We start from the raw sequence: 15,212 nt of genomic DNA, 5'->3' as shown, positions 1-15,212 counted from the left end.
CAACACCCCCCGAAAGGTTTAGAGTGGAGAGCAGAAATGAGGCACTCTGTGCTCCCAGGAAACTGGCAGGACAAGTCTTCAGTAGATGGACATTCTCAGGAGCTGACTTTATGAGTCAAATTCTTATATCTCCTCATACCTAGAAGAGCACTAAAATCCTTCACAGTGATGACTGTTTTTTGTGACCAGCAGAAACTTTCTAAATAATAAACATGCTTGATTGCATGTACTCCCCTTTTACCAAAGTCACATACATACTGTCCTCTACCTCTTTGGAGCAGTTTCTCAGAGAGCTACCTGAGTTGTTGTCTCCCGGGCAGCAGTCCTCATATTGCCCAAATAAATTAACTCGCAACTCTCATATGGTGCATTTTTCTTAAAGTCGACACTGGGTTGAAATTCCAGCTCTGCCACTTTACCAGCTTACTTTACCTAGGAAGCATTTCCTCCCTCTGGCACTCCCCCTCTGTCTCTGTCTCTCTCATCATACAAAGTACTTAATAATTGGTAGCTGTTTTAATTCTGTCCAGTGTAAAAATATATGAGCCAATGACGGGTAATATAGCAACAAAAAACAGGCTACTTTTGCTTGTACTAAAATACAGCCTTCTACAGACTGAGGATTTTGGCTCTCCATCCATGTGTTTATTAAGTAGAAGCTCATGAATAATGTGTCCCAGCACAAGTGTTGGCAAACAGATGCCAAAGGAGCTTAAATCAAAACAAAGATAAAGGCAGTGTTGTGTTTACAGTGAACATTTAATAAATATTTGCTGTACTGAGATTTAATAATAAAAGTTAACATTTCTAGAGTGTTTATTTTGTGCCAGGAACTGTTTCAAGAACTTTGCATGCCTTACAAAGTTAATTCATTTAATTCTCATTATAATCTTCAGGCACTATTTTTATTTCCATTTTTACAGAGAAGGAAACTGAAACACAGACAGCTTCAATAACTTGGCCAGGGTCACAGAGCTAATAAGAGGGGAGGCAGATTTCTCCCTGGCAGTCTCCATGCTTCTAACCCATTTACTATTCTGCCTCTTGGAGATGAGTGGGATGTGGAAGAGTCCCAAGCCTATTAAAACAGTTATTACAGAGAAAGAACACTTCCTCATTCTTCTTTCCTTTCATTTATTCAACTCCTTAAAAGAAAACTATGGGGAAAACACTCTGAGAAAATGAAAATGCAGCGCCTAGCCTTCATTACCAGAACCAACAGGCAGCGTTGTTAAAGTGACCTAGCCAAATAAATAACAGCAAATTCCAAAGAGCTGTCTTTTTTTGCCCCCAATAATTTATAGGTGTCACTTTTTGAGAAATCAAGAATAAAATTTAAGGCAATTTTGGATTTCCATTTTATAATGATTTTTTATTGAGATCAACAGAAACACATATGTTAGTATGAAGGTTTGAGAAAAAGAATCATTGAAATCTTTTGGCTATACTTCTCTTAAAATTTAGTAGCCAAGAGAGACTGGAAGAAAATATTGCTGAACATACATCTAAAAAAGCACTTTTACTGAGACTACATAATATATCGAATATATAAAGTACTCTTACAATTCAACATTATACAATTCAATTTTAAAAAATTTGAACAAATAATTTATCAAAAAGATATATGCGTGGCAAGTAAGCACATTAAAAGATACTCAACATCATTATCAGTCATCGGAAAATACAAATCAAAACCACAGTAACATACTGCTGCCTCAAGCCTACTAACATGGCCAAAACTAAATGGCCTGATATAGTACTGATGAGAATGTGGAACAATTGGAAAACTTTACATTATTGGGAGGAATGTAAAATGGTACAATCACTTTGGAAAACCGGTTGTCAGTGTCTTCCATAAACATACACCAACCCTGGAGTCCAACCATTCTGCTTCAAGGGGTTTACCCAAGAGAAAGAAAGAAATACGTCCATACAAAGACATGAATGTTCACAGCAGCTTTGTTTATAATAGCCAAAAACTGGAAACAACCCAAATGCCCATCAAAAAGTGAACAGGTAAACAAACTGTTGTATACCCATACAATGGAATATTATTCAGCAATAAAAAGGAGTGAGATATTGATACCACAACAATGCGACAGAAGAATCCAGACCAAACAATAGTACATATTATATTATTCCATGTATATAAAAATCTAGAAAATAGATAGAATTAAAGGGACGGATTACAAAGAGGCACAAAGACAATTTGGAGAGCAATGGGTATGTCCACTACTTTGATTGTGGTGATAGCTTCATGGTGCAGACATAGGTCAAAATGTACCAAGTCACACAGTTTAAATACATGTAATTTACTGAGAGTCAATCACACCTCAGAAAAACCATAACCAAAAAACTACCTTGTTTCAACTCATACATATTTATTTTCTAAAAAATGAAATGTGCTAAAGTTGACTGCAATGGGCGTTTCGTGGTGCCCTAGTGGTGAGGATTTCAGGCTTTCACGGCTGCGATCTGGGTCCAGTCTGGTTGCTGCTGCTGCTGCTGCTAAGTCGCTTCAGTCGTGTCCGACTCTGTGCAACCCCATAGACGGCAGCCCAACAGGCTCCCCCATCCCTGGGATTCTCCAGGCAAGAACACTGGAGTGGGTTGCCATTTCCTTCTCCAATGCATGAAAGTGAAAAAATAAAGTGAAGTCGCTCAGTCGTGTCCGACTCCTAGCGACCCCATGGACTGCAGCCCACCAGGCCCCTCCGTCCATGGGATTTTCCAGGCAAGAGTACTGGAGTGGGGTGCCACCGCCTTCTCCGCCAGTCTCTGGTTAGGGAACTGAAATCCTGCAAGTTGCACAGCACCACCAAAAAGTTTAAAATTTTTTTAAAAAGTAAAACTGACTGTGGTAATAACTGTACATGTCTGTGAATATATTAAAACCCACTGAATTGTATACTTCAAGTGGATGAACTAATAAGTATGGTATGTGAGTTACACCTGAACGAAGCTGCTTAAAAATACCCATGTGTGTGTGCTCAGTCGCTCAGTCCTGATTTTTGTGACCCTATGGACTATAGCTCGCCAGGCTCCTCTGTCCATGGGATTCTCCAGGCAAGAATACTGGAGTGGGGTGCCATTTCCTTATGCAGGGGATCTTCTTCTCAGGGATCTAACCCATGTCTCTTGTGTCTCCTGAACTGGCAGGCAGATTCTTTACCACTGTGACATCTGGGAAGCCTCCAAATACCTATCTACTCTTTAAAAAAAAAAAAAAACTTAGGTAAGAGTTTAACAAACTTGTTTTTGCCTGGAGAAGAGGAGATACTATAGGCAAGTACATGATTAAAAGTGAGAATGTATATATAGCCTAGAATCTGACATAACACATAGAGACAAGAATTCAAACAGCTCCCCATTCTGGGTCATTGAACACAGCAACAAACAGCTTGAAAACTCTCAAACTGCCATTAAGGGAGAGTATCATTATATTATTACACACAGTACCTGGGACTATATCGATAAACCAAAACTGATACTCTGTTTGGTAACCTCTGCTAAACAGACCATGACAGAATCTTAACAGGCACAACTTTAAAGGCCTCTGAGCCTCTTTTTTTTCATTTGGAAGGTCTTTCTCTAGAAGGTAGTTGTCAGGATTACACAAGAAAATGGTAGTTAGGATTACACGAGATAATGTATATGATGTACTTGGCATAGTCCATGGCACACAGTAGCACTCAAAAAATGTGAGTTCTCAGTATTATGGTATATACAGTAACCAAACTATAATAAAGACCTTGAGCTAATGGCAGAAAGGCAAATTCTATCCCATATACTTTGCTTAAGAAAGTCTGGCAACACTTAGAACATTTCAGAACTATTTCTATTCCACAGGGCTTAAATCTTTGTAAAAGTTTGTAAATAGTAAAAACTCTTCTATCTAAGTTATTCAACTTACTCTCTGAAAGAGTATAGATGACATATTTTAATTGAGAAAACAGGAAAAATCCATATCATAGGCTAGGTCAAGTCATATTTTTGGAGGATAGATTTAGGTTAAGGGAAGCAATTTTATTCATGAGTTCTCCAAATTGTGTAAAAAACAACCAGCTGATATATTTTTTGAAGGAGGACACACCCTCCACAATAATGGTCATGGCCATGGAATTTTACTAACACTCTGGAATTCTAGGACTTAAGTTTTTTAGCCAAGTGCTTTTGAAACCTGGCTTCAGGAATCCATGATCAAATAACTCTTCTTCCTTCTAACAGTCACAGGAATCTTAAATATCAGGATAAAGCAAAATGACATGCTCACAGGAAGCCATGCATTTTCTTCCATAGCTCTGCAGAGGTTTAAATGAGGAAGCTCAAGAGGACAAAATTCAAAAGCTAAAATAGTAAAAATATCACAGAGCTCCGCTTTTATTGGGTTCTCCTCCTTTTCTTCTTTGCATCTCTTGTTTCCATCATTTTCCTACTGAATCTTATCTAATGTAGGGAATCTGAATCTTTGGGCCTCTTAATAAATCTGAATCATTTTTTCATTACTGATACAATCAGGTTTTTAATTCTCAGCCAGGTAAGTTCTTGTTTAGTTGCTAGGTCATGTCTGACTCTTTTGCGATCCCATGGACTGTAGCCCACCAGGCTCCTCTGTTCATAAGATTTCCTGGGCAAGAGTACTGGAGTGGGTGACCTGAAAATTGCCATTTCCTCCTCCAGGGGAATCTTCCTGACCCAAGGATTGAATCTGCATCTCCTGAAATGGCAGGTGGATCCTCTACCACTGAGCCACCAGGGAAGGCCCTAGCCCAGGTAAGAGTTATATCTTTAATCCCTGTAGGAAGATACATGAAGAATCATCACATACCTGTGGGCAGATAAAGCCTGCCCCATACATGATGCTCCTTATGGAAGAAGGAAGAACATCCGTGGGAATGAGGTTATCAACAAATATCATCATGAAGTTACTGAAGAAGGTTAAATGGAAGACTTGGAAGAAATTCACTATCAGAAAAAGGCGAAAGTTTTTCTGGGTCAAGATTTGTCTCATCAATGAGATGACGGAGGTCCAGGGGAGATCCTGTACAGTTTCTGAGAAAAGGTTTTCCTCGGGGCTTCTTTTAGGTTCTAAGTGACTTATGTGGCACATGCCAGCATAAAGGCTGGCAGTAGCCAAAATGGCAACAACAACAGCGATGACCTGAAAATTGAGCAAAATTTCCATGTTATCAGAGATGAGGCCACAGAAAAGGATACTGGTAGATCCTACCAGTGATGCCACTTGGTTGATTTTAATAAGCTGAAGCCGACTTTCGTATCTAGTGAAAATTTCTGCAAACAGCACACACTGGGCTTGCTGAACAAAGGTAAGTGTGCTATCAAAAGCACATAATGATACCACCAGGTGAAGCCCACTAAGCCAGTCACCTTCATGATAGTATTTCCAGGGGAACCAAGGAAGCAGGAAGGCTGCTGCATACAAAGGGGCGCCATACAAAACAGAACTGTGACGACTGGAACAGCAGTCAGCCTTAGAGTTGTTGTGAAAATACCCCGTCAGGTCGTTAAGAGCATTCCAGATCATTAAAATCATCTAGAAAAGAAATAACACAGGATTATTTTAGTGTAGTTTATACTGATGAAAGTAACTTGAATTTTTAACTAATATGAAGTGACCAAATTTGATCAGTTGGGAAAAAAAAAAAAAAAAGTCACTGCTTCCAGAATCAGCAGGAAGTATACATACTGAAATAATAATGACAGCTAATACTACCCCAAAACCAGAGTGCATTCACTTTGTGTTTAGGCAATGAACAAGTTTTTACATGAATTATTTCACTAAATCCTTAAAACAACCCTATGAAGTAGGTACTATTCTTACCGCTTCTTTATGAGGAAACTGAGGGTCAGAGAAGTTAAGTAACTTTCTCGGCTAATAAATGACTGAACCAGGGCCTGAGCCAAGGCAGATGACCCTGGAGTCCGCGCTTTCAATCATTATGCTCCGCTGTCTCCCCACAAGGCATATGGCCATGCCTTTGCAAAGAATGATGGCCTGTTTACAGACCATGGCACAGTTTTACATAATTTCATTAGGAAAGGTTAAAATATTAGCGTTTGCTATCTCAAAATGGAAAAAAACACTTATTAGATCAAGGATGTTGTTGTTAGCAATGAACAAGTAACATTATAAACCATATGGGTTTTTAAGACCATGAACTCTATCCATCCTGACCACCTAATTGGTAATGAGTTACAATACAATTTGTAAATATATGGGCCATTTCAAAACACATGATATCTTAATAATAATTCTTATTTTTCCACATAAGGAATTTTTCCAGATAACCAAAAATGTACCCATTAAACTCCAAGCTGTCACTATTTATTATACTTGGGATATAGTTGCTTTACAATGTTGTGTTAGTTTCTGCTGTACAAGGAAATGTATCAGCTATATGTATACATATATTCCCTCCCTCTTATCCACCTCCATCCCACCCATATAAGTCACCAGAGAGCACTGAGCTGAGTTCCCTGTGCTATACAGCAGGTTCCCATTGGTTATCTGTTTTACACATGGCAGTGCACATCTGTTCAGTTCAGTTCAGTTCAGTCGCTCAGTCGTGTCCGACTCTTTGTGACCCAATGAACTGCAGCACGCCAGGCCTCCCTGTCCATCACCAACTCCCAGAGTTCACTCAAACTCACGTCCATTGAGTTGGTGAAGCCATCCAGCCATCTCATCCTCTATCGTCCCCTTCTCCTCCTGCCCTCAATCCCTCCCAGCATCAGGGTCTTTTCCATTGAGTCAGCTCTTCGCATGAGGTGGCCAAAGTACTGGAGTTTCAGCTTTAGCATCATTCCTTCCAAAGACATCCCAGGGCTGATCTCCTTCAGAATGGACTGGTTGGATCTCCTTGCAGTTCAAGGGACTCTCAAGAGTCTTCTCCAGCACCACAGTTCAAAAGCATCAATTCTTCGGTGCTCAGCTTTCTTCACAATTCAACTCTCACCTCCATACATGACCACTGGAAAAACCATAGCCTTGACTAGACGCACATACGTCAACCTAAATCTTCCGATTCATCCCAACGCCCACCCCCACATCGTGTCTACACGTCTGTTCTCTACATCTGCATCTCTACTCCTGCCCTGCAAAAAGGTTCATTTGTATCATTTTTCTAGATTTAATATATATGCATTAAAGCTGTTATAAGTGACCATCATTTTAAAAGTCTCTTTGCCCTTAAACAGAAGATCTTGGACATGGATAACCTTTTCTTGCTAACTCTTTCAACTTGTGAAGAATCAGCTTTTTGGAAAATCATGAGGCACAACTAGAAGGAGAAGCTTTTCTAAGGTAAAAGAACAACAAGGGCTTCATCTCACCTGTGCTTGATAAAAAGCCACTTCTGAAACCTTGTACAGATGTAAAAAAAGCTTTACATAGTAGAAACTGAAGACAGAATTGAGCATTTCAGTCCCTAATGTTGTTAGAGAGAATGCCCAAGCAATGGGTTTGATGTTTAAAAATGTCATTTTCCATGCAGAGGAATTCTTCTTCCTTTAGTTTAAGAAAAAAAGAAATGGTTAACATTCACTACTTGTGTACAAAAGCTGATTCAGCTCATGGGTGACAAAATTCCACCAGATACTAGTTAACTTTAGTTAAATAAAAGTCCAAAAGCATTAGCTGTGAATATGCAACCAAATTTAACACTTTACTTTCTTAATCCACTTACTCAACAATTTTTGAGATGTTGCCAGGAACACTAGTTTGCATAGAGTGTGGCTTTACTTGAATATATATTTTAATATCTCTTCTAACTTATAAAAGTGAAACATATCAAAGTGTTTGCTGCTGCTGCTAAGTCGCTTCAGTCGTGTCCGTCTCTGTGCAACCCCATAGATGGTAGCCCACCAGGCTCCCCCATCCCTGGGATTCTCCAGGCAAGAACACTGGAGTGGGTTGCCATTTCCTTCTCCAATGCATGAAAGTGAAAAGTGAAGTCACTCAGTCATGTCCGACCCTCAGCGACCCCATGGACTGCAGCCTACCAGGCTCCTCCGTCCATGGGATTTTCCAAGGCAAGAGTACTGAAAAGGGTTGCCATTGCCTTCTCCAATCAAAGAGTTTAGACGCATTTAACTAGTGACCAGGGAGATGTGTTTATGGCATTATTATCTTCCCTACTTGGGAAGGCACAACAGAAATGAAACAATGAGGTGACATCCTTAAGTAGTGTCTGAGAGAAAGAATAGAAGCAAGCCTTTCATCTTAGTATAAAGTTGTCCATTCAGTAGTACAGACTTGCATTGGGAGATTCATTTTTTATCTTCTCTTGTTGATCTTTTGATTCTCTTTTGATCTTATAGCCTATGTAACTTTGGCCCAAAGGACACAGCTAAGAGGGGTATAGAAAGAACCCATTTGATCCTTGCTGTCATGTAAACCTTCCTCTTAAATCTGGCCTATTGTTTTACCCATCCACGGACTTGATTTATCCAACTGGAAAGCAGGGAAAGGTTAACCAAGCAAGAGGTAGGTATAGACTCATCTTGCTTTTTTAATCTTGACTATGGTTTTAAGATAACAACAGAATTTTCCTGTTTTATAATGGTGTGTGCGTGCTAAGTCACTTCAGTCATGTCCGACTCTGTGCAACCCTATGGACTGCAACCTGCCAGGCTCCTTCGCCTGTGGGATTCTCCAGGCAAGAATACTGGAATGGGATCCCTTCTCCGGGGGATCTTCCCAACCCAGGGATGGAACCCATGTCTCTTATGTCTACCTGCATTGGCAGGCGCGTTCTTTAATAGGCACTTCTCCAAAATCTTACTCAAGCAGAAAACACAAATATTCAGATAATTCGAGAGATGCTACTTGCTTAAACAGTCCCTGGGAATTAAGCAGGCACCTCAGTCTATGCTACCCAATTACGTGTGGATGCGGAGAGCAAGTTATAAGGGGGAAGTGGACATTTGGCTCAAATGATCAAATTACCTAAGTCCCTGAGCTTCATCTTGCATCATGTAGATGCAAGAATGATTTTAATTCTATAGGAAGTAGAGAATTATCAAAAAGGGTTAATAATTCCATTTGTAGATCAAGCATTGTCTATAAACAAAATACAGACTATCTGCCCGTTTGTGTACTCAGTTCAGTGCAGTTGCCCAGTCGTGTCTGACTCTTTGAGACCCCACGGACTGCAGCACACCAGGCTTCCCTGTCCATCACCAACTCCCAGAGCCTGCTCAAACTCATGTCCCTTGTACTCACTTGTGTACTAGCTTTCTTAAAATGTCTATAGATTCTGCTGTAATGATAAACAAAAAACATATATATGAACTTCTTTGTTACTATGCATGCTCAAACCTTTAAAAATACAAGTACTAAAATGTGGAGATGAACCAACATTTTTGACTATGGAGGTAATTCTCCAGTTAGAAAAACCTGGGAACTACCGCTGAAGACCTCACTCTCGGGACTTACTTTTGGCGTAAGTGAGAATGAAGACTGAAGCCGAGGCCACTGGTTACTAAGAGAGCCAAAAACAAGGAGATCAGGAGAACCAAAAGCCAAGATACAAATTTGTTGTTGTTTAGTCACTAAGTTGTGTCCAACTCTTTTGTGATCCCATGGACTGTTGCCTGCCAGGTTCCTCTGTCCATGGGATTTCCCAGGGAAGAACAGTGGAATGGTTTCCATTGCCTTCTCCAGGAGATCTTCTCAACCCAGGGGCCGAACCTGCGTCTCCTGAAGTGTCAGGCGGATTCTTTACCATTGAGCACCAGAGAAGCCCTAAGACACAAAATTAGCCCACCAAAATCCAGGCACTCTTCTTGTTCTTAGTTTTATTTCAGGCATGCTAAAACAAGAAGCGTGCCACACCTTCTAAACTGATCTATCATTAAGTCAGAAGGCAGGTATTTATAAACTCAGAATTTTGCAAGGAATCATAAGCTTGCTTAGCTGAGTTCAAATTTTTTAAAAAGACTTTGAGTTAAGCACCCATCTTGTCTGAAACATAAAGTTAATGTCACGTATATATACACATATATGGACTTCCCTGGTGGCTAAGAAGGTAAAGCCTCTGTCTACAATGCGAGAGACCTGGGTTTGATCCCTGGGTTGGGAAGATTCCCTGGAGAAGGAAATGGCAACCCACTCCAGTGCTCTTGCCTTGAAAATCCCGTGGATGGAGGAGCTTGGTGCAGGCTACTGTCCATGGGGTTGCAAAGAGTCGGGCACGACTGAGCGACTTCACTTCATATGTATATATACGGTGGATACAAAGTTTTGATAACATTATAAAAAATTCCATAGCCTGAACTTCTGTTTATGACCAAAAAAAGTAAAAATCTTTCTTATTTCCATCTGCAAAAAGAACTATTGATATTTTGCTTTAGATTATTTTCATTATAATAAACACTTATTTTAGTAGGTATCAAACTGAAAACCACCACTTACAATCACTTTAAAGTCAACACTACTTAAAACTCTCACTTGACTTACTATAGCAATAAAACACCAAAGAACATGAATAGTAAGTGTATCTTTACAAGCAGGAACAAAGGATTTCTGAACCTGGTTCTTCTTTAATACAAAATGTTTTATATAGAAGAGTTTAAAAGTAGCAGAATGGTGTAATGATTAGGCTGGGAACATGCACTAAATACTGGTAAATTATTAAATGAAAACCCAAAAGCCTTCTTTCAGAATCAACTTGGGTTGTTATTGTTAACCTATCGCTAAACCAAATAATAATGTTGCAGAAGAGGCTGCTTATGATTGCTTCTCAGCTATGACTGCTGCTGCTGCTAAGTCGCTTCAGTCGTGTCCAACTCTGTGCGACCCCATAGACGGCAGCCCACCAGGCTCCCCCGTCCCTGGGATTCTCCAGGCAAGAACACTGGAGTGGGTTGCCATTTACTTCTCCAAGGCATCAAAGTGAAAAATGAAAGTGAAGTCGCTCAGTCGTGTCCGACTCTTCGCGACCCCATGCACTGCAGCCTACCAGGCTCCTCCATGGGATTTTCTAGGCAAGAGTACTGGAGTGGGGTGCCATCGCCTTCTCCTACATGGACTCTAAATAATGATGGGGACCCCTTGAAAGCAGGGCGTTTAGCACTGAAAGCTAACTTGTCTTTTTCAGTGCAATTTTTGTTCAAGCTTTTCCGGGGCGGGGGTGGGGGTGGAGGAGAAGTTCCCCCAGTGTCCTTAAAAAGAACACACTAATACTAAAAGACATAAAGTCTGGTGTGTTGGGTTTTGTGTGGACTTTTTTGCCATGTAAAATCATCAGTAACTTTAATTCTTCAGATCGTTCTTTTTTGTTGTTTTGCCATTGTTTTTTGAAGAACGCTAAAGAACATTTCAATACAGTCTCCCATTTGATTTGGAGTCAAAATAAGCTTTTGCCATGGAGAAAGGGTTAGCACTTTCAGTTACTAGTGGCTATGAAAGATGAGTTTCTTGAAGGTCAGAGGCATGATTCCGGCCCTTCAGCTTCAACAAATCACCATCAGCAAATCCTAAATCCAATCATCTCTCTTTCCAAAGAGCTTTATCTGTAGTGACTTGTAAATTAAGATAGTTTTAGTTATTTTCTTTTGGCTGTGGACTAGTAATACCTCTACCAGAATAAGGGCAGTTAGGGCAGAATAGTAAACCTAGTTTCTTTCTTAACCTAAGAATAAAAACAGATCAGTAACATTTTACTTGTTAGTGTCCCTGGATTTAGAAGACAAGGATTTGTGAGTTTACCATTCCTCTTTTATCACCTCTGAAACGACTGTTCCTTCTAAGATTATTGGCTGACATTCTAACATAGCTGTCTTCTGTCAGCTGTACCTTTACCATTACATCAAGGCTAAGAACACTGACTTTCTGATCTGTCACCTTAATTTAGAATTTTTGTGTTCTGTCTGCACGAAGATGGTAAAAGCCACAACCTACGAGCAGTATTTATTTTGTTGTGTGCAGAAACCAGCTTTCACTGTCCTGGCCATCAAGGGCGAGGGCTGCATTCTCCTCTCTCCAGGTGTAACGTCATGACTCCAGATGCTTAACTTGTGATCTCTCTTTTTTAAAAAAGTATGAAAAAACGCTTGCAGTTTTTTTCTCAGGAGTCGCTTCAACTGCACCTTCAGGTGGGTCTGAGGCCCACCGTTTCAGGGGCAGTACAAATTCTCAGCAATTTGGAGGTGAGGACTCAGATATCAAGAAGAAAACAGTTAACTGCCCTGAACTTCCGACCGATCCTCGATTTCCCAGCATCAAGCAGAGCAAATCTGGGAGTCAGGACCAGCAAGGGTCGGTGGGGCAGCAGACCTCAGGGTCCCGGCACGCCTCGCGCCTCCCGCCCGCAACCGTCCGCTGCTCGTAGACCGTACTTCTGACCCTCACGCCCACTTAGCCCGTCCACCGGCCAGGCAGCCGGCCACCCACCACAGGGGCAGCGGAGGCCACCACCTCCTCACCCAAGCTCGCCGAATGCACGGCCAGAAGCGTTTCGAAGAGAGGAGAGGGCGGGACCCTCGACCGCACCCCTTGTCCTTTTCCCGCCTTCTTTGTTTCCTTCGGAGTCACCATTGGCTGCCTGCCTCTGATACCGGGCGAACCGCGGGCCTGCGGCGAGACGCGATTGGACGACGTCGCCGCCGCTCGGCCGGCGGTCTGCTCGCGATTGGCCGAGCGGCCGCCGGGGGTTTGAATCGCAGCCCCGGTCGGGGAGGGTTCTGCCAAAGTGCCACGTTGGGCCCGGCTGCGGCGTGAGGAGCCGGCTCCGAGAGCCGACTCAGGAGCTCGCGCCGGGGCGCCGGCCGTTGGGGCGGTTGGGCGGCGCGAGAGAACCCAGTCCGCGGCGTGCGCTGCGGGCCGCCGTGCGGCGGCGCCGGAGGCGGTAGCGGGCGGCTGTGGTCCGGCGTCGCGGTGGAGCCTGGGCGGCGGCGCGTCCCGCCCGAGGGCGGCTCTGGCTGAGGGCGGAGGGGCCGGGGGAGAGCCCGGGGCAGCGGCTGAGGCGGGCCGGCGGCGGCGGGGGCCGCTGCCCCCGGAAGAGCCGGCCGAAATGCTGGCGGAAAACCTGGTGGAGGAGTTTGAGATGAAGGAGGACGAGCCGTGGTACGACCACCAGGACCTCCAGCAAGGTGAGGGTGCGGTCGCCAGGCGGGGCCTGGCCAGAGCTGGGCGGCTGCCAGCTCGAGGCTTCACCTCCTGGCCGTGAAACTGTTAAAAAGTTGATTTCGCTCGGGGCCCACCGACGCCAGTATCGGGGAAGATCTGGCGCTCACCTGGCGTTGGGACTGTCGCGTCTGCTGGTCCCGCGCGGGAGGACTCCGCTGCGCGGGCCCGGGCTCTTGCGCGGTAATCAGCATCCCCCGTCGTCCCAGCCACTACTGCGTGTCAGGAGCTGACCGGGCTCCAGGCACCGTTTGGAGCTCTCTCCGGGGATTAACTGATTTAATCCCCACGGTGTTCCTCGGAGCGGAGAGGGGTGGCCCCTTACCGGGCTGTCCGCGTCGGGGAGGAACCACAGCCGGTGCTCACAGCCGGCGAGTGTGAGCTGCTGCAGGTGGTGGACCCGGGGTGGCAGTGCCGTGTGGCAGGAATCGCGCACACATTTGATCCTCACAATAACTCCGTTAAGAGAGTAACTCATATTGTTCCCCTTTTCCAAATGGGTAACGCGGATGCTAAAGCGGCCAAGTGACTTCCCTCAAATGTGGAAGCAAGTCGGTTTTTTTTTTTTTTTTTGACTGATTTTTATTGGAGTTTAGTTGATTTACAATACTGTGTTTCTGCCGTAGAGCAAAGCATTTTTGAACCCGCACACTCAGAATGAGGAGTCGTCCTAGTCACTGCTCAAACCCCTATCTCTTCTGCTCCACCTGGTTTACAGCTCTTACAGTTGGCGTTAGACGGGGTGAGAGGGGGGCTACTTAGGCGTGGTTTACCAGATGCCAAGTGAATGACTTGAGGGCACTTCTACCTCAGCTGCTTCCTTCACTTTGCCCCCTAGCTTTTTCACAAGAGGCATTCCCATCTTGGCCTGTCCTGGATTTCCTGTCTCCTGAGAAATTTTTTTCAGGCATCTTCTGTTTCAGCAATTCTGTGTAAATCAACTTTTTCATCTCTCAACTGGCATAAAAAGTTACCATCTCATTTAGTTGAATATTAATTGACCATGGTGTTTGTTCATGCTAACCGTTGAACTTAGGGGAGAGAGAATGTAGGCTTAAAAGACTCATACTTTAAAAAGAAAAAAAAAAGACTCAGAAAAGAAACATAAGGAACTCTTGGGGGAAGGTGATTTCTTAAATCAATATGTCACAGCCTGTCGCTTAAATCAGATTTTATATAGTCTTTATATAAGTCAAAGTTTATGTAAGTAATTATGCTTACATAGTCTAACCTATTCAGTGGCTGCAGTGCAGTATCTGCCATCATATTCACAGCATCCACAAGGCAGATTGTCTTACGTTTTAACCTGTTTTCAGAATGCCCCAAAAGGATTGATGGCCTAGTTTGATACTTTCTCCAGAATTTATGAGGCAACCATTTTGCAATTGCAACCTTTCCCTATAAAGAAATGAAGCAGTTTGCCCTATAATCAAAACTATATATTTTTCCTTACTGTATTTAGAAAGTGTAGCTCTGTACAGGTTTTTTTTTTTTTTTTTAATCTATCTAGCACAATACTTAGCACATAATAGAAACTCAATTTTAACACTTGTTGACCTGAACTGAGGCACTCACACAAGATTATTGTTTTCATGGCTCTCTTCCACCAGGCAAGTTAGTCTATACTGCACTTTCCCCCTGTGGGAGGTTGTTAGGAACAACCACTTGTAATATTTCAACTTACTGAGGAGCAAATGCAACATATTGAGGTTAGACGTGGAACTCTCTAACCTCTGATTGAAATCAAGTCATCAGGTGTGCAAATGCATGAAATCTTGAAGCGCACAGGTCCAAACTTCCTAGTGCCAGTTTCCGTTTGGAATTTGGTCTGTTCTTTTCAGAGGACTTTTACATCTATTATCACGATGGACTTTGACATAACCCTGTGTGTCATAACCAAGTGTGTGGGGTAGGAATAGATGTGAAATTCCAACAGTTACAACTGTGAATTTGGCCTGTGAAAGAATGAAGGCCACAGTGTGAATAAAAGGGTCTCTTTGTCCCATTCTCATTACATTATATGTTCACTCATAAGCTTCTAATGGATCTTTTGTTAATTTTTCAA

The 15,212-nt window shown here is 42.7% G+C and overlaps 2 protein-coding genes across 6 annotated transcripts in view; one reads left to right on the top strand and one right to left on the bottom strand.

Annotated features, from left to right (window-relative positions):
* LOC109578495 (transmembrane protein 180-like) overlaps positions 1 to 12,702 on the bottom strand; it is a 43,393-nt gene extending 30,691 nt beyond the window's left edge. For 2 of the 5 annotated variants that reach the window (XM_070779787.1, XM_070779788.1), the window contains exons 1-3: positions 11,924 to 12,409; positions 7,354 to 7,528; positions 4,829 to 5,554 (exon numbers count right to left, since the gene is read on the bottom strand). In XM_070779787.1, coding sequence (XP_070635888.1) covers positions 4,829 to 5,554; positions 7,354 to 7,528; positions 11,924 to 11,994 — 972 coding nt within the window. In that variant the 5' untranslated portion in view covers positions 11,995 to 12,409. The other 3 variants (XM_070779791.1, XM_070779790.1, XM_070779789.1) reach the window with 3 other exon arrangements.
* Positions 12,703 to 12,854: 152 nt separating this feature from the next.
* Positions 12,855 to 15,212, top strand: part of CDR2 (cerebellar degeneration related protein 2) — a 28,342-nt gene continuing 25,984 nt past the window's right edge. The window contains exon 1 of the mRNA XM_019988220.2: positions 12,855 to 13,113. Within this exon, the coding sequence (XP_019843779.2) occupies positions 13,035 to 13,113 (79 nt within the window). The 5' untranslated portion in view covers positions 12,855 to 13,034. The remainder of the gene's footprint in view (positions 13,114 to 15,212) is intronic.

The sequence above is a fragment of the Bos indicus genome, chromosome 25, assembly GCF_029378745.1.
Source record: "Bos indicus isolate NIAB-ARS_2022 breed Sahiwal x Tharparkar chromosome 25, NIAB-ARS_B.indTharparkar_mat_pri_1.0, whole genome shotgun sequence".
NCBI lineage: Eukaryota > Metazoa > Chordata > Mammalia > Artiodactyla > Bovidae > Bos > Bos indicus.
The sequence above is the reverse complement of the archived record's forward strand: the minus strand, read 5'-3'. Positions and strand labels throughout refer to the sequence as shown.